The sequence below is a fragment of the Magnolia sinica genome, chromosome 7 (genome assembly GCF_029962835.1).
Source record: "Magnolia sinica isolate HGM2019 chromosome 7, MsV1, whole genome shotgun sequence".
NCBI classification, from domain to species: Eukaryota; Viridiplantae; Streptophyta; class Magnoliopsida; order Magnoliales; family Magnoliaceae; genus Magnolia; species Magnolia sinica.
In genome coordinates this window covers 57,223,595-57,244,952 of record NC_080579.1, presented here as the reverse complement: position 1 = coordinate 57,244,952, position 21,358 = coordinate 57,223,595, and the positions used below count along the sequence as shown (strand labels likewise).

The 21,358-nt window shown below is 42.9% G+C and overlaps 1 protein-coding gene across 1 annotated transcript; it reads right to left on the bottom strand.

The window, feature by feature from the left end:
* Positions 1–12,426: 12,426 nt before the first annotated feature.
* Positions 12,427–18,333, bottom strand: LOC131251366 (LRR receptor-like serine/threonine-protein kinase EFR). Its single transcript, XM_058252047.1, has 2 exons — positions 15,622–18,333; positions 12,427–12,891 (listed from the first exon to the last, which is right to left on the bottom strand). Exons 1-2 carry the CDS (start codon positions 18,311–18,313, stop codon positions 12,437–12,439), a joined length of 3,147 nt encoding a protein of 1,048 aa, XP_058108030.1. The 5' UTR covers positions 18,314–18,333; the 3' UTR covers positions 12,427–12,436.
* Between the last annotated feature and the right edge of the window lie 3,025 nt (positions 18,334–21,358).

The following is a 21,358-nucleotide window of genomic DNA, read 5'->3' as shown; positions in this document are numbered from 1 at the left end:
TTATGAGACGGAGTGGGCCAGCGCCCAGGCCGACAGAGATCAGAGGAGAGGTCAGAAGAGGCAGACCTCCTCCAGTAGCTCCCAGCAGCAGCGACGACCACAGAGGTATAGGAGCCACCCACCTGCTAGAGTACCAGCAGCCCCAGCAGCACCTCCAGTGCCACCCCAGCAGCCATTTGCAAGGACTTGTTTTAGATGTGGTGGGACAGGGCATCGCTTGTCTGAGTGCCCTCGCCCTCATCTGCAGCAGTCGAGAGGATCACAGCAGCCTCATCTACAGCCGCCGAGAGCACCACAGCAGCCTCCAGCACAGCAGCGACCTCAGCAGCATCCTCCAGCACAGCAGCGACCCCACCAGCAGCGACCACAGCCACCTCAGCCGCCGAGACCCCAGCAGCAGCAGAGGCAGCAATATAGACCGCCGCAGAGGCATCAGCAGCACCAGGGACCTCAGAGGGGACAGACACCTCCCCAGCCAGCTCAGGCTAGATTTTACGCGGCTCAGTAGGACCCGCAGTCATCCGGAGGAGTTGTCGAGGGTATACTTCCCGTCTCTTCATGCATCCCCCGAGTATTATTTGATTCTGGCGCTTCTCACTCATTCATGTCCGAGGGTTTTTGCCGATCGACTGGATTGCAGACAGAGTCTACTAGTGAGGGATTGACCGTATCGACGCCCTTGGGGAGGACCACAGCATTGGGCCGTTTCTGTCCATCTTGCCCAATTCTTGTCGGTGATATCTTTTTGCCTGCTGACTTGTTTGTGCTGTCGATGACAGATTTTGACGTTATCTTGGGCATGGATTGGCTTGCCGAGTACCACGCTATCTTAGACTGTTCTGCAAGGACGGTCACATTCTGCATACCAGGCTTGCCGCAGTTCTAGTTCGTTTCAGAGCCCCGAGGAGAGCCGTTATCTTGCTTGATGTCCTGTGCCGTTGAGGAGTCTGTTGCCATTTGTATTGATCAGTGGCCGGTTGTCTGTGACTTCCCCGACGTGTTCCAGGAGATTCCGGGATTGCCTCCTCGCCGTCATATCGAGTTCCAGATTGACCTTATGCCTGGTACTGCGCCTATCTCGAAGGCCCCGTACCGTATGGCACCGATGGAGTTGCGAGAGCTGCAGCGTCAGTTGGACGAGTTGCGTGAGTTGGGATTCATTCGTCCGAGCAGTTTGCCTTGGGGAGCACCGGTACTCTTCGTCAGGAAGAAGGATGACTCGTTGAGGCTCTGCGTGGATTACCGCGAGCTCAACCGGGTCACAATTAAGAACAAGTACCCGCTCCCGAGGATAGACGATTTATTTGATCAGCTGCAGGGTGCACAGTTCTTTTCGAAGATTGACCTGCGTTCTGGTTATCATCAGATTCGTGTTCGAGAGGAGGACATCCCGAAGACAGCTTTCAGGACGCGTTATGGTCATTTTGAGTTTCAGGTCATGTCCTTTGGACTGACCAATGCACCCGCGGTCTTCATGCAGTTGATGAACGAGGTCTTTCGTCCATATCTCGATCAGTTTGTTGTGGTCTTCATCGACGACATTCTGATATATTCGAGGATCCGTGAGGACCATATGCAGCATTTAGAGATCGCCTTGCAGACCCTTCGTGCCCACCAGCTATATGCGAAGCTGGAGAAGTGTGAGTTCTGGCAGGAGGAGGTGAGATTCCTCGGTCACGTGGTGACGAGGGAGGGTGTCGCAGTGGACCCCTCGAAGGTTGAGGCAGTGCGTCAGTGGGGTCAGCCCACGACTGCGTCCGAGATCCGCAGTTTCCTTGGTTTAGCGGGATATTATCGGCGTTTCATTGAGGGCTTCTCCCGTATTGCAGCCCCGTTGACCAGGTTGACTCGGAAGGGCGCAGAGTTTATTTGGAGTGACGCCTGTGAGCGAGCATTTATGGAGCTGAAGGACCGTCTGACGTCCGCTCCTGTCCTCACTCTTCCCTCTGGGAGTGATGGATTCGTGGTATTTACTGATGCTTCGCGTATTGGATTGGGTGTTGTCCTGATGCAGCACGGCAGACCTGTAGCATTTGCGTCTCGTCAGCTCAAGGTTCATGAGCTGAACTACCCCACGCATGACTTAGAGCTGGCAGCAGTCGTCTTCGCACTGAAGGTGTGGAGACACTATCTCTATGGGGTTAGGTTCGAGCTCTTCTCTGACCACAAGAGCTTGAAGTATCTATTTTCTCAGTCTGAGCTGAACATGAGACAGAGACGCTGGATGGAGCTTCTGAAGGACTATGATTTTGACCTCCAGTACCACCCAGGCAAGGCAAATGTGGTGGCGGATGCCATCAGCTATGAGGCCTGGTGGCACATATGATGATTCAGGAGTGGAAGATGCTCGAGGATATAGCAGAGTACGACTTTGATTTTGGTCTGCAGTCTTCTATCGTTCAGTTATCAAGCTTGTCGATTCAACCCTCTCTTGTCGCAAGGGTGATCGAGGCTCAGCAGACAGATGAGTCGTTACAGGATTACCGAGCAGAGGCGGCATCTGAGAGTCAGACAGATTGGCAGATTGGTGCTGATGGTGGACTTCGCTTTAGAGGTCGATTGTGTGTCCCGGATATTCCTGAGTTGCGTAGAGATCTTATGATCGAGGCACATCGATCGCGGTTTTCTATCCACCCTGACTAGACGAAGATGTACCGTGATATGAGGAGACAGTATTACTGGGCAGGGATGAAGCGCCAGATTGCCAGTTTTGTGGCCTAGTGTGACACATGCCAGCGTGTCAAGGCCGATCATCAGAGACCCCCTGGTCTATTGCAGCCGATGAGCGTCCCGACGTGGAAGTGGGAGCACGTATCTACAGATTTTATTATGGGTTTGCCGAGGACTCAGCGCGGTCATGACACCATCTGGGTTGTCGTCGATCGTCTGACGAAGTCGGCACATTTTCTTGCGATTCGTGCGACTTGGCCTTTGGACCGGCTTGCGAGGTATTCCTTGAGGAGATTGTGAGACTGCACGGCGTACCAGTCTCGATCGTTTCTGACCGAGACCCAAGGTTCACATCTCAGTTCTGGAGGAGCTTTCAGAGAGCTATGGGCACTGATTTGCAGCTCAGTACCGCGTATCATCCGCAGACTGATGGCCAGACCGAGAGGGTCAACCAGATCCTTGAGGATATGCTTCGGGCCTGCGTGATTGACTTCGGTGGTAGCTGGGATGAGCATCTGCGATTGACTGAGTTCGCATACAACAACAGCTATCAGGCGACCATTGGCATGGCTCCTTTTGAGGCATTATATGGCAGACCGTGCAGATCTCCGAGTTGTTGGACCGAGGTTGGAGAGTGGCGTCTCCTAGGTCCCGAGCTTGTGCAGGAGACATTAGAGGTTATTGATATCATTAGGCAGAGGATGCGCACAGCTCAGAGCCGGCAGAAGAGTGTTGCTGATCGCCGACGTCGTCCCTTGGAGTTTGATGTAGGGGACCATGTGTATCTCAAGGTCTCGCCCATGAAGGGCATAGTTAGATTTGGAGCGAAGGGCAAGCTTGCCCTGAGATTCATAGGACCTTTCGAGATCACTGAGCGCATTGGCGCTGTGGCCTATCGGCTTGCCTTACCATCTCAGTTGTCTGGCGTCCACGACGTTTTCCACGTCTCTATGTTAAGGAAGTGTGGGTCAGACATCGTTCCTGTTATCGATTGGCAGCCGTTGGAGGTTTGTGAGGACGCTTCTTACATCGAGCAGCCAGTTCGTATCCTTGATTGGAAGGAGCAGGTCCTCCGAACCAAGGTCATCCCCTTGGTGAAGGTTCAGTGGGTTACCATTCTGTTGACGAGGCGTCTTGGGAGGGCGAGGCTGAGATTCGAGAGCACTATCCCCATCTTTTTGATGATTGATTGTATGTTGTATGTTGCATGTTGTCTCTAATATTTATTTGACGATGCCTTGCTTCCTCTTCTATTATGATTTATATTTTCTTGTATTGATTGTTTAAATTTCGAGGATGAAATTTTTATTTGGAGGGGAGAGTTGTAAGACCCGTGTCCTAATCCGTACTGTTCCGTTAGCTTCAGCGGTCCTTCCGGTCAAATTCCGGCAACCTTCGCACCGTATTCGGTGTTTGCGCATGATCCTAAGCCAGGTCCCGTGCACCGACGTCGGCTTGATCCGAAAGTTGTATCATAGCAACCGCGTCATCGCCGCGGTTCCAACGCCGTGACTTGCGCACAGAATCGATACCCAGGCAAGAAGATGCCGATCAGTGTTTATTCTGAAGAAACACCGCGCGTTGCGGATTTCGAGGGAATCTCTACATAATTAGTCTCATCAATCAACCATAAATGCATCCCATACATAAAGTACTACAACCCATTCCCTCCTTTTTCAAAAGTCTACCCTCTTCCACCTCACCACTCCTCTTTTTCCCATTTTCAACATCAACCATACACCTTTTACAATTTTTCAACCCAACCCATCACTCCATCACCTGACCCCACCCATCCATATCTTCTCTCTCTCCCTCATTTCTCCAAAAAGAAAATCTCTCCCAACCAACTCAACCCCCACACGTCCAAGCTTTCTCTCCCTCCCAAGTGTGGTCCACCTTCCCATCTTCCATCTCAACCATCAAAAGTCCATCAACCTCCATTAAAAGTGAAGGTAAGGAGCTAAGGAGTCCAAGGGAGCAAGGAGAAGGAAGATAAGGTAGGTGATTTACCGTTATTCTCAATTTTAGGGCCCACTTATTGGTGGGACTCATTTGGATGTATGGGATTTAATCAAGAGGGCCCATAGTGGCGGGGTTCCTCTATCTCACCGTATATCTCTCTATCTCTTTCTCTCTCTCTCTCTCTCTCTCTCTCTCTCTCTCTCTCTCTCTTTCTTTGTGATGGCGTGGATCCCACCAATGTGTGTTACATCTACCCCGTCCACCTACATCAGACGGTGTGGCCCACTCTATTATAGGTGATGATCCACACCATCCACTGTTTGGATGGACCCAATGTGTCCTTTTGTTTATATATATGTTATATTTTATATAATATATATAATATAATATGTATTATGTATATATATATATATATAATAATATAATAAATATTATGTATATATTATATGTATATATGTTGGTGGGCCACATCTACGTGGGACCCACCACAATGACATGTTTATGTATGCCGTCCAGCGTCCCTGGACGCTGGACGTTGGCAAACAGGGAAGTGTAAACTGCATGGGACGGTACTAACAAGCTAGCTAAGGGAGAAGGAAATGGTGGGCCACTCGTGCAGGCCCCACCTTGATGTATACATATAATCTAAGCCGTCTATCCCGTTGCCCAGATCATTTTAACCATTGAGCTAAAATTTGGGACCAATCTGAAAATCAAGCGGGCCATACCATAAGAAACAGTGTTCCTACCTTCGATTTACTCCCTAATGCTCCTGTATATCAAAAATAGCCCAATATTGGACTCTATGGGCTTGTATCAAGCCACAGGGACCCATGGCTGGAGTGGATGTTGCTGATGTGGGCCCTACCATAGAAAATCCGTAGAAAAACGGTTTTCTTTATAAAGAGGCAGCAGCGTCAGCGCTGCTGCTGCTACAACGCCGCCCGCTGACGGATGGACTGGCTGGGTCTCACGGCCCCAGCTGTGGGCCCCACCTTGATGCGTTTCGACGATCAACACCGTGCATTTGATGGGTACCCTCAGTCCACACGTCCACCCCAAAAATCAGCCTTATACGAAACTCAGGTGGGCCATACCATTTAAAATCATGAGAAAATATGCCAAAACATATAAAATCACTTGGTGGGGCCTACTTGAGTTTTGGACGTTCCTGAAATTTGGTCTGGACCGTTAGTCCAGTGGGACACACATAATGGGTGGTCTGGATCAGTGGATCACATCGCAGTGGGCCCCCAAACCGTGACCCCATGAACGGTTTAGATGGCAAATGAACATCCAAGCGTGGATGTGAATAAACATCATGGTTGACCCTGGTCTGCGGTGTGCGTTACCTTGTAAATAGATTGGATGACATGTGAATATCACGGTGAGCCCATGGTCCACGTGACCCTGTCCGTTTGGGTGGCAACAAACATCACTGTGGGTCCATTTTGTATGGAAAATAAATATTACAGTGGGCGTTATCCAAGCCCACGTGACCTCGGCCCATTTGGACGGAAAACAAATATTACATTGGGCCCTATCCAGGCCCACGTGACCTCCTCAACTGTTGGATGGCATATAAATGTCACTGTGGGCCCTACTCAAGGTCCACATGACCATATGAATAGATTGGATGGCAAACAAGTATCACAGTGGGTCCTACCTTGGTCCACATGATCTTATGAACAGTTGGTTGGAAAATAAACATTATGATAGGCCCCACATGGGACCCACATATGTATGTATTGTAAACCATACCCTCCACTAGAGTGGGCTCCATCATGATGCATGTGTTTCATCCAACTATCCAACTATTTTGAAGATAATTTAAGGCCCATTTTATGAGGCCCATTGTGATGTATGCAAGGCCCATATGACTAGGCCCATGTGGATGCATTTGTGGCCCGTCATTGAGGCCTACCTAGATATATGTATACGAGACCCATGCATGAGGCCCACTTGATGTATTAGAGGCCCAATGGGATGTACATGAGGCCCATACCATGATTTATGTGTTGACCCTTATAGCGGCAGTGCCTTGGGAGCAATGATGATTTTATGTCCACATTGTAAGGTTAATGTTGGTTAAATGTCCGCATTACGACTCTCCCTAAGGCCCATTAATAGGCCCATGTCTGTAGTATATAGGCCGTCTAGGCCTATCTTCATGTTGATCAGAGCCCACCTCTTTATACATGTTTAGTATAGATCCATGATTCATGATCATTCGCATCATATGTATGCCTGATATGAGGAGTGACCGATCATATCATATGCCTTTGGACAGACTATTTATGGGCCCCCTGATAGGTGGAGTTGCCGCATATAAGTGCATGGTATATACAGGACTGTTGCATGACTGATAGTGTGACTCATGCACTTGCATTTGTGTGATTGTAGTTACTATATGCCCTAGCGACATCAGGGTCATAGCCTCCACAGACACATCGTGGATGGCAGGATTGGATACCGAAAATATTTGGTTCTAGCATACGGGCGCCATAGATGTCCCTGGGTGAAAATCCCTAAACCCGATGGTACTAGAGGATGACTCCAACGTCGAGACCGAGTGGATATATGAGTGCATGAGGGCCGAACACCAGGAGGCCGCGTCTCCCACTGTGTCGTGGTCGGTTGGAAAGGAGTGTGGCCTTACTCGCCCGAGGGTAGGGGGCAATACTAGGCTCAGTTTGACCAGCTCGCGAATGGGTCCGCTATCGATGTGCCGGATAGGTATTGGCAGACTATTGGCCAGGCGGATAGTGAGGTTTCTTACGCTCACTTGGACTGTGCAGCTAGGAGAGCGGCAGTGCTATTTGGAGTGTATTGAACCCCGGTGATTATCCAGAATGAGAACTGTACTGATACATGATGAGGATTGGCATGCTTGAGTTGCATCTCGCATCGCATGGCTGTGTTATGGCCGATAGCATTTATATCTTGCACCGCATAGCCTTGGTACGGCTGATTGCATTCATGTGCTCATTACCATGATTCCGCATCACTCTGACCTTGCATTTTGAGCACGTTTATATTGCTCACACACTTACACCACCCTCTAAGCTTTCCATAAGCTTATGCACGATTGATGCGTGCAGGTAACGCCAGGACGCAGTCGCAGCCATAGTCTCGCTGTAGTTGGAGCGTGCAGCCGAGCTTCTGGAGTTTTGTTTCTTTTATTACATTGTATTTTCCCCTTTCAGTCGCATTGTACTCAAAAGTTTTTTATCATAGTGGATTTTGTGGTGGTGTTCTTGTGGTTATTATTTGTGGGTTATGCTTTTGTTATGCTCATTATGAATCAGACTGATGATTTGAAATCCTCCTTGTAGTATCCCAGGATCGGAACCTGGTGAATGGGTGCCAGGATCCGAAAATGGGGTTCTACGGAGGCTGTCAGCGCCGGATTCGGCGATCGAGAATTTTGTGAGCCCGGTTTCCGAGTTTAGGGTGTGACAGCGATGGATCACGGAGATGTTTCAGACTCTCGCTGCACGCTTACCCACCGATGCCCCACCACCACCGCTTTCATCTTTGTGATTTTTTGTATTTTTGTTTATGATGTTAAACTTATATGTATTTATGCGTGAATGAATGTGATGTGGATAAGATTGGTTGTGTTTGGATGAATGTAGTTTATGTTTGGATGGATTTACTAGTTTGGGTTTAGATGGATGTGAATGTGAATATGATGAAATATATTATATAACGGGTGTATATTGGGATGAATATGATGAAATATATTATATAACAGGTGTGTATTGGGATGAATATGATGAAATATATTGTAACAGGTGTATATTGGGATGAATATGATGAAATATATTGTAACAGGTGTATATGAGGAATTTTGTACAGAATTTTGTGGTGGAATATATATATATATATATATATATATATATATTTAAAGAGACTTTTAGCAGCGAAAATTTTCGTCGCTAAAAGTTTTGTAATTATTTTTGGCAACAAAAAAGATCGTCGCTAAAAGTTTAACATTTATTTTTTACTCGCGAAAATATTCATCGCTAAAAGTTTTGTAATTATTTTTAACAACGAATACGATCGTTACTGAACATTCAACATTTATTTTTAGCCACGAAAAAATTCGTCGCTAAAAGTTTTGTAATTATTTTCAGCAACAAAAACGATGTCGCGAAAAGTTTAACATTTATTTTTACCCGCGAAAATATTGGTCGCTAAAAGTTTTGTAATTATTTTTAGCGACAAAAACGATGGTCGCTAAAAGTTTAACATTTATTTTTAGCCGCAAAAATATTCGTTGCTAAACATTTTATAATTATTTTCAGTGACGAAAACGATCGTCGCTAAAAGTTTAATATTTATTTTTACCAGCGAAAATATCCGTCGCTAAAAGTTTTGTAATTATTTTTAGTGACGAATATGATCGTCGTTAAAAGTTTAACATTTATTTTTACCCGCGAAAATATTCGTCGCTAAAAGTTTTGTAATTATTTTTAGCGAAGAAAATGATCGTCGCTAAAAGTTTAACAATTATTTTTACCCGCGAAAATATTCGTCGCTAAAAGTTTTGTAATTATTTTTAGTGATGATCAAAATTGTTGCTAAAAGTTTTTTGAGTGACGAAAGCTCAAATTTTTCGTCGATAAAAACCTTTTGCGTTGGTCTTTTAGCGATGAATTTAGAACGAAAATTTTCGTTGCTAAAACCTTTTAGCTACGAAAATTTGGCTTTAACGATGAAAATTTTCGTCGGTAAAGGTGGGATTTCTTGTAGTGGTGGTGCATGGTTTGTAGCTTAGATTACTTGCCACCAGGGTCTTCACTATTCGCCAGTCCGAAGCATACACAAAGGGCACGAGTAAATTGACGTAAGTTCATTTCATTGATAACCTTCTTTATCCACTTATACCATGAAATGACATCATCAGAAATATGAATCACAGGTAGCCCCACCATTTGATCGTCTAAAATTTGGTTGAACTCTTGAAATTGTTCGACTGTGTAGATCCAGCTGGCTGGATCATGACCATCAAATCTAAGAAAACCAAGCTTAACCAATCGATGTTATGCCTGATTTCGTTGTAAACCCCTGAATTCAGCTATAACTCCACTTGACTCTCTTCTTGCATGAGTTGCACGGAAGAAGCAATCTGTTTAAAACAATTTAACATTGCTTGTAGTTGACCGCGAAGATTGCTGACCTCATGTGCAAGCTCCACATTGGAAACCATGGTTAACAATATCTGTGAACAATCCAAAGATTGCTGACTCTGATACCGAATTTACGTAAATATCTCAGGAAAATATAGAGAAAAAAGAATAAGAAAGGGGTAAGAAACTACTTTGCAGGTGGTGGGCCTTCTGGTTCTTTAATTTTTACTCCTTATTCTCCACTTCTAAATACTCTTATTTTATAACAACTGAATTTAAAAAATAAATTAAAAATTAAAAAAAAAAACTATTTAAATTTAAATATAATAACCGAAAGAGAGAATTAAGATAAATATGATAATCTTATTCAAATTTCAAACTTCCCAAACCTAGGGTAAGAATTAATGTGATTCCCTTTACTTTATGTTTGTGCATGATCAGTGGGTGTACAACAACAAATTCATTTTCAGTTGGAAATGTTTAAGCAGTCACAAGTTGGGACCTGGACATGAACATGATGTAAGGCAGCCTATGAGAGGACACAACACATTTGTGTGCGCAGAGACAGGGCACATAAGTGCATTAGGAGATGTGAATTGCACCTATGATAGCATGGGTGGTAGTGCTGCATCATTGGAGATGTTGCACGCTTTAGCACCGGGAGTGCAACGTTGCATATAGTGCTCTGATTGAAGGTTAGAACTGAACATGGTGCTGGGATTGTGACGCGTGTAGTGTTTAGGCTATATGTTATACAATGTGCATACGACCATGGTTGCATATAGCACGAGCTAATTTTGGAGTTGTGGAGTGCCATTAACACTGAAATTATGAGCGGAGTGTTGGAAGGGTAGTTTAGGACTGTGCCACACTGGCTAGGCTAGTTGGTTTTGTTGCACAGGGTATTGCTTTGCCTGACGTGGTAGTGCTTGATGTTAAGCATGCTAAGTGTTGAGTGCTCCATTTGTTGAAAGATTCACTGGGTCAGAGATGTTTCCTGTCAAATCCAAAACGTCCATTTGTTTCATTTTAAGGCATAGGCCCAAAAATAAGGTAGATCCAAGGCTTAAGTGGGCCCCACGACAAAAAATGGAGATTGTATCCCCACCGTTGAAACATTTGTGAGGCCACAGAAGCTTTTTGGATTGGGCTGATATTTATGTGCTTTCACTTCATCTTAGTGGGAATGACCTTATGAAGGGTTGGGCTGTGTTACGAACGGTTTGGGTGGCATATATACATCATGGTGGAGCCCAAAAAGGTTTGAGCCTAACTCCCTTTCCCACTGTTTCCGGTCGTCTCTGCCACTTGAGTTTTGGATCTCCCTGATTTGTCTTATGTCATGATATGAGCTGCCAAACGGATGAACAGAGTGGATTTCACACAAACATCACGGGTGATTCTCACCAGTCCTAGTCAGGCCATTCGAACATGGGCACCGGGGCTGTGATCAGCTGTCGCTATGGCTAAGTGGCCTGGGGTTGGAAGCTAGGTGGGGCCAACCATGTTGTTTGTGAGAAATTTACCCGGTTCATCTGTTTTGCCAACTCATTTTGAGACATGCATCCAAAAAATGTCATAGATCCACGCTCAAGTGAGGCCATACAGCAAGGAAATGGTTGGAATTGAACGCTCACCATGGACACAAATTGCTAGGCAAGTGAGGTTTTCTGCTGAATCCAGACTGTTTTTCTAAGTTTATTTTAAGGCATGTGCTAAAATAAAAATAAAAATGAGGCAATCCACAGCTCATATGAGTCACACGACAGGAAATAGTGAAGATTGTATGACTACCGTTGAACATTAGTGGGGCCGGAAGCTTAATCCCTTTCTGAAGGGCGGATTGGGAACTACCCCACCAGGACCACGCTACAGAGGGACGGTCATGTTAGGGCTCTATACGGCTCACCATTATCTATATGTTTTATCCACACCATCCATCTACTTTGAATGATCATTTTAAGTTATATGCCCAAAATGGAGGCAGATCGAACGCTCATGTGGCCACACCACATGAAACGGTGGGGAATTAAAGCCTCCCATTGAAAACATCCTTCGGCCCACCGTGATGTTTTTTTTTTTCCATCCAAATGATTCACAAGGTCACATAGACCTGTATTAAGGGAGAACATAAATATAAGCTTGATCCAACACTTCTGTGGCTCCAAAGAAGATTTCAACGGTGGTCTTTAAATCCCCACTGCTTCATGTGGTGTGTTTCACTTGAGCCTTCGATCTGCCTCCTTTTAGGAATCGCGGCCTAAAATGATCTGTCGAAGTAGATAGACAGTGTGGATAAAACACATAGATCACGGTGGGCCTCACAGAGGCCCTGACATGATCATCCAGCGAGGTTAGGTCCCAATCCGCGCAGAGCAGATCGAAGTCTCAAGTATAACACACCGCATGAAAGAGGATTTAAAGCCTACAGTTGAAAGCATCCTACTCTCCACCGTAATGTTGATTTGCCATCCAAACTTTCTTATATTAACTCAAGTTTTAGAATTTTGCATAATCAATAATAGCCACACAATTTCATTGTCATCATCAAATTATTTAGGAGGAAAGCCCACAAGATAAAAAGACTCTTAAAGCTATTAACCTAAAACTAAGGCTGTCTTGATCCACCACAAATTACTATCATGATAAGAATTGATCATGAAAGAAAATCATTTCCCTCCAAACTGAAACAATGATTCTTTTATGTCGTGCATTTTAATTAGAATTTCTCTCATTCTGGGACGATCCTTCGGTGAATATGCCGCACATGAAAGACCGATTCTTATCAGGGCTTCCAAACACACTTCTTTTCTACTCTGCCAATCTATTTCTGTCTCATTCTCTGTGTTTCCATGACTTCCACCAGTAATACGATCATTGCTGTTTGTGTTGGTGTTGCTGCTAGTGCTGTTACTTCTCTCAGAGTCATCATCATTTTCCAGCAGGCTCAGATCAACAATTTCCACAACACGATTCTCAAACACTGCAGTTGCAAATTTATTCAGGTTTAATCCATCCTTGGACATGTCATCTATGGGCTTCTTGCCTGTGAAAATCTCCAACAATAGTATTCCATAACTATAAACATCTCCACTTGTCGATGCTTTGCTGCCTATACCATACTCTGGCCATTAAGAAAATAGATAAACAAAAGTCAGTTTATGATCGTTGCAAACTTTCATAGGGGATAATCAGTAGGTTAAACCTTAGAGGATGGAGATTTTGTTTATATATATATATATATATAAAATCAGTAGGTTAAACATATATATAAGTTTGTTTCTGATTAGTTTGAACCATATGATGACATAAAACAAACACTTCCGATTCTTTCTGCAATTTCCATGCTGATTATTGCGGTTTTCGGAAACACACAAGGATCCCGTCTACAGCTTCTACTGTGATAATGGATTAAAAACCTTCTATGCCTTCACTATGAAATATCACACTTGTGTGCAGGATCTAGGCCATTTATCTAATGGCCTCAAGAGTGTGAAAATCTTGGTAGAGGTTGGTTTTTAGACTAATGTACTACAAATAAATGATTAAAAGAAAAAAACAACAATGGCTAAAATATAAAAATAAGGCTAAAGATTTATATATAGGATCTTCCAGCATGAAGATCTCTAGGTTGTACTTGTTCATCATCTAGGTCGATGACAAAAGATTAATCATTTGGATCAACGAGCCTTGGACATGCTAGCATGAAATGGTGCGAAAGACACCGTGCACATATTTGTTGAGGATGGCTATACAGAAATTGTTAGTCTTGGTTCTTTTTGGGAGAATTTTTATTGTTATCTTTAACAAAAATTTCAGTGGATGATTCCCTAAAACTAGCTCTTTGATTTCTTAATTAGCTGTTGAGATATATTACGATAGTGGTCTGTTAGTTGGTTAGTTTGTTAGTTTCTTAACAGCACTTTAGATATATACATAGATGGTACTATAAGGTTGACCTGAGGTCGAGTTGTGTGTCCAAAATCAACGCTGTGCATTTAATGGGTCCCTTTAGGTTATGGGAAATCCCAAAAATCAGCCCTATACCGAACTCAGGTGGGCCATACCGTCTAAAACCATGTAAAGACATGCTTAAAATATATAAAAGCACTTGGTGGGGCCCACCTGAGTTTTGGATGAGGCTGAAATTGGTCTGACCTCTCATCCAAGTGTGACACACATAATAGATGGGCTGGATTTGTGTACCACATCTCGATGGGCCTAATAAATGATTACGAAGGTTTTAATGGGAGAGTAACTCCTCTCAACTGTTGTATGTGGTGTGGCCCACCCAAGTTATGGTTTGACTTGATTTTTAAGCCTATGACCCACCATGTAATGGTGCATCTGACTAATGGGGCAGATGTTCAACACACATCATGGCGGGGCTCACACAGCTCAAACTCACCTGGACACCTTCCTGCATGCGCACCTTTGTACACGTGTTATGGGCACAAAATTTGAACGGACGAGGTGATGCAGAACCCCTTGAAACCTTATAGGCCCAACTTTCAGCCTGATGCAAAACTCTAGTGGGTCATAGAAAAGAGAAATGCAAACAAGGCAGGAAACTATTTCATGGCCCACCAGAATTTCATCAAGTCTGCTTATTCGAGCCCTCGAGTCTACTCGGCATGGCTGGATTTTGAGTTGAGCTGAGTTGGGCGTTTAGTTTTTCAGTTTTAAAGCATGATATACTATGAGGAATGAAACTAATCAGGAAATGTGAAAAAATCGTAAACACGCTCAAGCCCAGGAGCATTAATTTTTGGGCTTGAATTATATTCTAAGGCACAGCCCACAGACGCGATATTCCAGTCCAAGCCTAACCTGAAGCAGTCAATGGGCCTGGTCTGGGCCAGTATCCCGTCTACCGATTTCTGGATATGCCAGGTCATACCCTAGTCCAGGTACCATATTTGACGTCCTAGGTTCGGATCGTGTCATACTTGGGCTCGTAGTGTACCCATCAGGTCTAGAACTGTTTCTTTATAGTTGTTATTTCTAAAACATGGGCGACATCCACTATTGAATCCATTCTTTGGAAAATGTCAGTTGTAAGTTGTAACATAATCCCACCAGGTGCCTGTAGGCATAGGAGATTGCTCTTCCATGTTTAGGTTAGAAGCCATTTCATCTTCTCCTCGCTGTAAATGCCAACTTTATATGGGTATGCATGCTTAGGAAAAATCCTTTCCCGATTTCCTCCTAGACTGATTTATGGACTATTTTAAAACGACTCCTAATGCCATACACATTGTAGAGATGGGGCAAGTCCTTTTAGGGTAAGGTTTTTCTATTGCGAGTGAGTTGAACTCGAGTGTGTTTATGAAATCCAAAAAAGTTTAACGGGTTACCCCATCTTCAAAGTTGGACATCCCAAAAAACATACCAATCTACCCATCATGTCGCACCACATGAAATGAAATTGGAGGTTTTCTCATGTTTCTTCATTATGCTTCACCACATTGTTTATATGTTACCCAACTCATGAATTACCAGAGTTCCACCCACGATGATGGGATACTCCAAATAATATTAAACTTTTACAATCATTAGATACATCATATCATAGTAAACATGGACAACCATGGAAATCTCCAATTTCATTTAATGGCGGACATGATGGTTGGATCAACCTAATTTTCGGGGGCCATATGACCTATAGAATAAGCTTATTTACAGGTCTCAGGCATTGTAACCATAATACTATCATATATAATATTATACTATTTATATGGGTACCTGCTACACGATCCACTTGGACCCTTTATCTAAATGGTTTGAGGATGTGGATCCAAACTGAACCTGATTTTAAAAACAGGCCCAAAATCAATGGAGTTAGGAATGATACCTGGGGCAATATAGCCAATGGATCCCTTTAGTTCGACTGTGCTACTCTGGTTCTCCGAAGGAAAGAGAAGTCTGGCCAATCCAAAGTCCCCAACACTAGCAGTCATCTCATCATCCAAGAGCACATTGCTGGGTTTCAGATCACAGTGGGCCACAGGTGGGTCACAATCATGGTGTAGATAGTCCATGGCGGCAGCTACATCTATACTGATGTTCAGTCTCTGAAGCAGATTCAATCTCATCATACTCGCGCTCTCCTTCGGATGCAGCCACTCCTCCAGACTGCCATTAGACATGAAGTCCATAACAAGAGCTTTAAATTCGGCTCCATTGTGGTCGATGCTTGTGCAGGACGTGATGATCTTGACCAGGTTTCGATGCCGAATGTTCCTTAGAGTCTTGCATTCTAATGCAAAGCTCTTAGAAGCTTTCCTTTTTTTCAGGTCAAACACCTTAATGGCAACGGTGGTGGTTATTTCATTTTCACCACCAATAATTCCTTTATAAACAGAGCTGAAGCCTCCCTTACCTATCAAATTCCCTGAGTCAAAATTGTTTGTTGCAGATAAAATATCTTGGTATGATATTTTCCAATGTCGACCTTTGAAGGAAGCACCCCATGAAATTCTTCTAATATCACTCTCATGTTTCCTTGAATTCCCTATAGATATTAAACAGAAGAGAACACATAAAAGTACTGCAGAGCTAGCAATTGGAAGAATGATTTTGAGCTTAAGAGAAGAAGACCCATGCTTGCTGCATGCAGGCAGCCTCAGCTTCTTCTGTGCATCCTTGCTGTTAGTACAGAGCCCCTTATTTCCTTGCAATGATTCCCAGCTGATGTTTCCGAAAACCCCTTGGACCGGCACCCTTTCTTGGAGATTGTTGAAAGACAAATTCAGGTTCTGCAGAAACCTGAGCTTCTCTAAGACCATTGGGATCTGTCCAGATAGATTATTAAATGAAAGATCCAAGCTCTCAAGGGTTCCTAATCGGCTAAATGATTCTGGTATCAGGCCTTCGAATCGATTCCTGGCCATGTTCAGACCTTGTAAGCTTGAACAGTCGCCAATGGAGACAGGAACAGTCCCTGATAGTTCATTCTCAGAGAAGTCCATGAAACCGAGCATGTTCAGCTTACCCACTTCAATTGGCAGGGGACCATTAAGAAAGTTCCGAGCTAAGCTCAAGTTAAATGTTAAATACCGGAGATTGAAGAGCTCTTTGGGTATGTTTCCTGTGAGGTTGTTGCCAGAGACATCCAACCGTTCCAGATTCTGACAGTCACCTATGCTCTGCGGAATCCTGCCATGGAACTGGTTATCACTTAAATTGAGCCGATGCAGCTGTGTAAGATTACTGAAAATGTCTGGTATTTCTCCGACAAAGCTGTTTTCTTCGAGGGAGAGTCTCTGCAGTTTGCGGAGTATGCCAATGGACTCGGGGACGCTACCCGTGAAGGAATTCAGTTGCAGATCTAAGGTTGTTAGATTGCGGTAGTTTTGGACGCCATGTGGGAAGGAACCTGAAAAGAGATTGTCATCCACACTAAAATTTTCAAGATGGGCGGAGAGATTCCCAGTCGAAGTTGGGAGCTCGCCTGCTAATTGATTGGTAGTCAGTGAGAACACCTCCAAGTGGGTGCAGTTTGTAAGAGAATCGAAAAAACGACCGATGATATCAGTGGTGGAAGTGAGAGCGTTGTTGGCTAGATTCAACCAGAGAAGATCATTCATGCTTCCGAGTGAAGGAATTGAACCCCCGAAGTTATTTTTCGATAAGTCGAGGGATTCAATTCTGGAGATGTTCGATAAGGAACCTGGAATGGGTCCGTGGAATTCATTGGCAGACATGAGGAGTTCCTTCAGGTTGGGAAGCTGGAGACCAATGTCTTCTGGAAGCTCTCCGGTGAGCTTATTGTCTGTCACGGAGAACAGCTCAAGAGAGGAGATGTTGTAAATCGAGGAAGGGATCACGCCACTGAGTTGGTTCTGGGAGACCTGCAGATCATTGAGATTCCGGAGATGTCCGAGTTCTTTTGGAATATCACCGGAAAGTCCATTTCTTGCAAGGTAGAGATAGATAAGAGATGTGAGATTTCCAATGGAAGGGGGAATTGGACCCACAAGTTGGTTGACCGAAACATAAAGAATTTCGAGTTGTGTGAGAAAGCTGAGAGAGGAAGGGATGTTTCCAGATAGTTGGTTGTACGTAAGATCGATTTCTAGGAGGCTTAAGCAATGAGAGAGATTGCTAGGAATAGTACCATCAATGGAGTTGTTATAGAGGAGGAGCCTTTGGAGGAGAGGGAGACGGCCAAGTTGTGAAGGAATTGGGCCGTGGAAGAAGTTATCAGAGAGGTCAAGAGTTTGGAGGGAAGAGAGGTTAGATAGGTGTGGGGGGATGATACCAGAGAGGCCGAGGCCTTGGAGGCTTACATCACGGACACGTGTTCTGTCGGAGGTGCAGGAAATGTGTGGCCAGTTGCAAACAGGGAATCTGTTGTTCCAGCCCACCAGCTCATTCTGAGGGTCCGAAGATATGAATTGGGATTTGAAGGATAGAAGGATTTCCATATCACTGGAGTTGCTGCCCATACAGCAGAGGAAGCAGCAGCAAGAGAAGCAGAGAAGGAGAAGGATGTGTGCGCCATATTTCTTCTCCATAAGGATTTTGGACAAAAGGATACGCATCTAAGTTGGACGTGATTAGAGTAGGAACTTAACAGGTTTTAAAGCAGTATTTTGGACTACGGAGTCAGGTATTATGTAAGAGTTGTTTCCTACTGGACGGTTTACTTTATAGCCACCTACATTATTAGGCTCGTCCAAACTTTACCAAACTAAACCCTGCTGCACGGGTACACTTTTACCAGACCAAAATGCCCCTGCCATTCCTTTCGCAAGCTGATTGGCTGGTGTGCGAAGAAGAGCACTCCTCAAGCTCCGAGTTGTACAAATGGTTCATAAGAGATTGAAATTAAATGGGCCCCACAGCTATGTATTTATTATATCCACAAGTTCATCCATATTTTGAGATCATTTTAGAGCATTATCCAAAAAAAAAAGAAAAAGAATCATATCCAAAGATCAACTGGACCACACTACAAATAGTGGCGGGGATATTAATTTTCACCATTAAAATTTTCGTAGGGCCCACCATAACGTTTATTTTCTTTCCAATCTATTCATAAGGTCACAGAGACCTCGATGAAGACAAAAAACAAATTTCATATTGTAAGTGCTATATTGTATAAAGCATACCTTTATTTGTCAAATTTCGTTTAGAAAAAATAACTTATGAAGTAGACCTTATAATATAGATCAAGATTGAAGGTTCAAGACGTTACTAAAGTTCAAGTCAAGTAGAGGATCAAGATGAAAAGTTCAAGACTTTACTGAAGTTCAAGATCAAGATGAAAAGTTTAAGTTCTACTAAGTTCAAGATGATTGAGTTCAAGTTCTACTAAAGTTCTAGTATAAAATTAAGCTTCATTTTTAACTTCAAGCTTTATTGAAGAATCAAGTAGAAGAACAAGTTCCATAAAGTTCAAGCTACTTCAAAGTTCAGTCATTTTAGGTATAATAAACCCTAGAAAGACCTTAAGCTTAGGTACTTTTAAAATATAACTTAAATAAATTTTTATGCTTATGTTAGGCTAAAGTTCGAATAGTTTAAATTAAGGTTCGACTAGTCTAAGTTGTGGCTTGACTAGTCTAAGGATTTTTCGACCAGTCCCTAGTTTAAATTGAAGAAAAACAGATTTTTCCATTACTTCTTTGTCCAGTCGAAGATATGCCTTTGACTAGTCGAGGGTTGCTCGACTCGAAATCCAGTAACTGAATCAGTTCGAATTTTGTGTACCCTCGACCAGTCGAACAGGGCCCTCGATCAATTGAGTAGGGCCTTCGACCAGTTGAAGATCTATTTTATCTTATCGCGCTCAAATTTAAAAATTTGCTGAAACAGAATTCGATTCTTAGACGAGTCGAAGCAACAACTTCTTTGTGTATAAATAGAGACCTCTCAAACCGAAATTAACAATTCAAGTCTATTAAATTCTTCCACGAGAGAGAGAGAGAGAGAGAGAGAGAGAGAGAGAGAGAGAGAGACCCCCATTATTGTCAAGCTATTGCACGGTATTTATAAATTTTTAATAGCTTTTTTGTTTTAATTCCTTGATATCTTATTTTTTGAATCTTATTTTGTAAAGAGAGTAAATACTCTTCTTTGAGATCTTAAGGAATTCAAACAAGTGGCCTTTGGTTTCAATCTATTTAAAATCAATTTAGAACCTTGAACCCTTGTTTATATGACTGAACATGAACAATCTACTACAAGAGAAGTGGTTCTACAGCTACATTGACTGATACATCTTCAAAAGGAGAAGATAAGTATACTATGCTTTTATAGTTTGATTTTATTGAGATAGCTAGAAAATCTCTTCTTTTTTTTATTGTGATACCAAGAAAATCTCATTTGTTGGTTTTTCTGAGATAGCTAGAAACTTCATAGAGAGGGTTTTCTTTTTTGTTTGTGATAACTCTTTAAAATCACAACTGTATTAGATTTTAAGGTGACCCTGAGAAAACCTTATTTATAGTGAAAGTCAATAACACGTGGATAGTGATTATTGAGAGTGGAGTAGGTGTGGCTGTTTGAGAACAGTTGTTATACACACCGAACCACTATAACTCTTGGTATTATGGTGAATGTTTTCTTTTTTGCATTTGTGGAGAATGCTTATAATTTCGTTTATGCAAAAGTGGTGAATGTTTGTAATAGATAGCTTTATTTTCTCTTTCTTAGTTTGAGATCTTGATTCTTACAAGCGTTCGTGAAATAAGGTTGTCCTACCTAAACTTAGTTTGGGTGTAGGTTGTCATACGAATTAGTTTGAATTAATTTTTCAATACTAGTGCGATTGAGATTTCTAATTTATTTAATATTTCAGCACTTTAATTTTTTATTTGATATAGTCCTATTCACCCCCTCCTCTAGGACTTTTTAAGCTCGCCTTTTCAAGTGGTATCAAAACTAAGTTACTCAATTTTTTTATAGATTAATTTCCTTGAGTTAAAAGATCTATAGCTTTTATAATGTCAAATTTCAATATCTTGTTTATTACCAGGCCACCACCTTTTAATGGCTCTAACTTGCATACTGTAAAGCTAGAATGAAGAATTTTCTAAAATCCTTAAATGAAAGCGTGTGGCAAGCCACTGTAACTAAATGAAAACCTCCCATGACTGATGTAGTAGCTGAAGATGGAACCAAGTCCATGAGAGAAATTGTATTATACTTATGGACTGGATCTCAGAAAAGTGAAAGCAGTGCTAATGTTAAGGCCTTAAATGCCATAACTTACGCTCTATCGCCGGATGAATTCAAGAGAATTATTTCATGCGATACAATTAAACAAGCCTGTGATATTCTTGAAATGTCACATGAAGGAACTACTATAGTCAAGAAATCAAAAGTTCAACTCATCACCACTAGATTTGAGGAGATTCGTATAAAAGAAAATGAAACTTTCATGAACTTTTATATGAAACTAAATGATATAGTAAATTTCATGTGGGGTCTAGGATATGGAATCCCAGAAAGCAAAGTCTGTGCATAATATGAATGTTGAAGTAATGAATGTTACTTTATTCTATATATGCTTGGAGTATGCATTGACAATGAAATGGAAAATGTATATGTCATATTACAGGGGAAGCTCACATTGAGGGGGA

Excerpts from the sequence above, each read along its gene's own strand:
- LOC131251366 (XM_058252047.1), bottom strand. The coding sequence starts at position 18,313 with ATGCGTATCCTTTTGTCCAAAATCCTTATGGAGAAGAAATATGGCGCA. Across the intron at positions 12,892-15,621 it reads CATTGGCTATATTGCCCCAG|AGTATGGTATAGGCAGCAAA; the intron begins GTATCATTCCTA and ends CTTAATGGCCAG.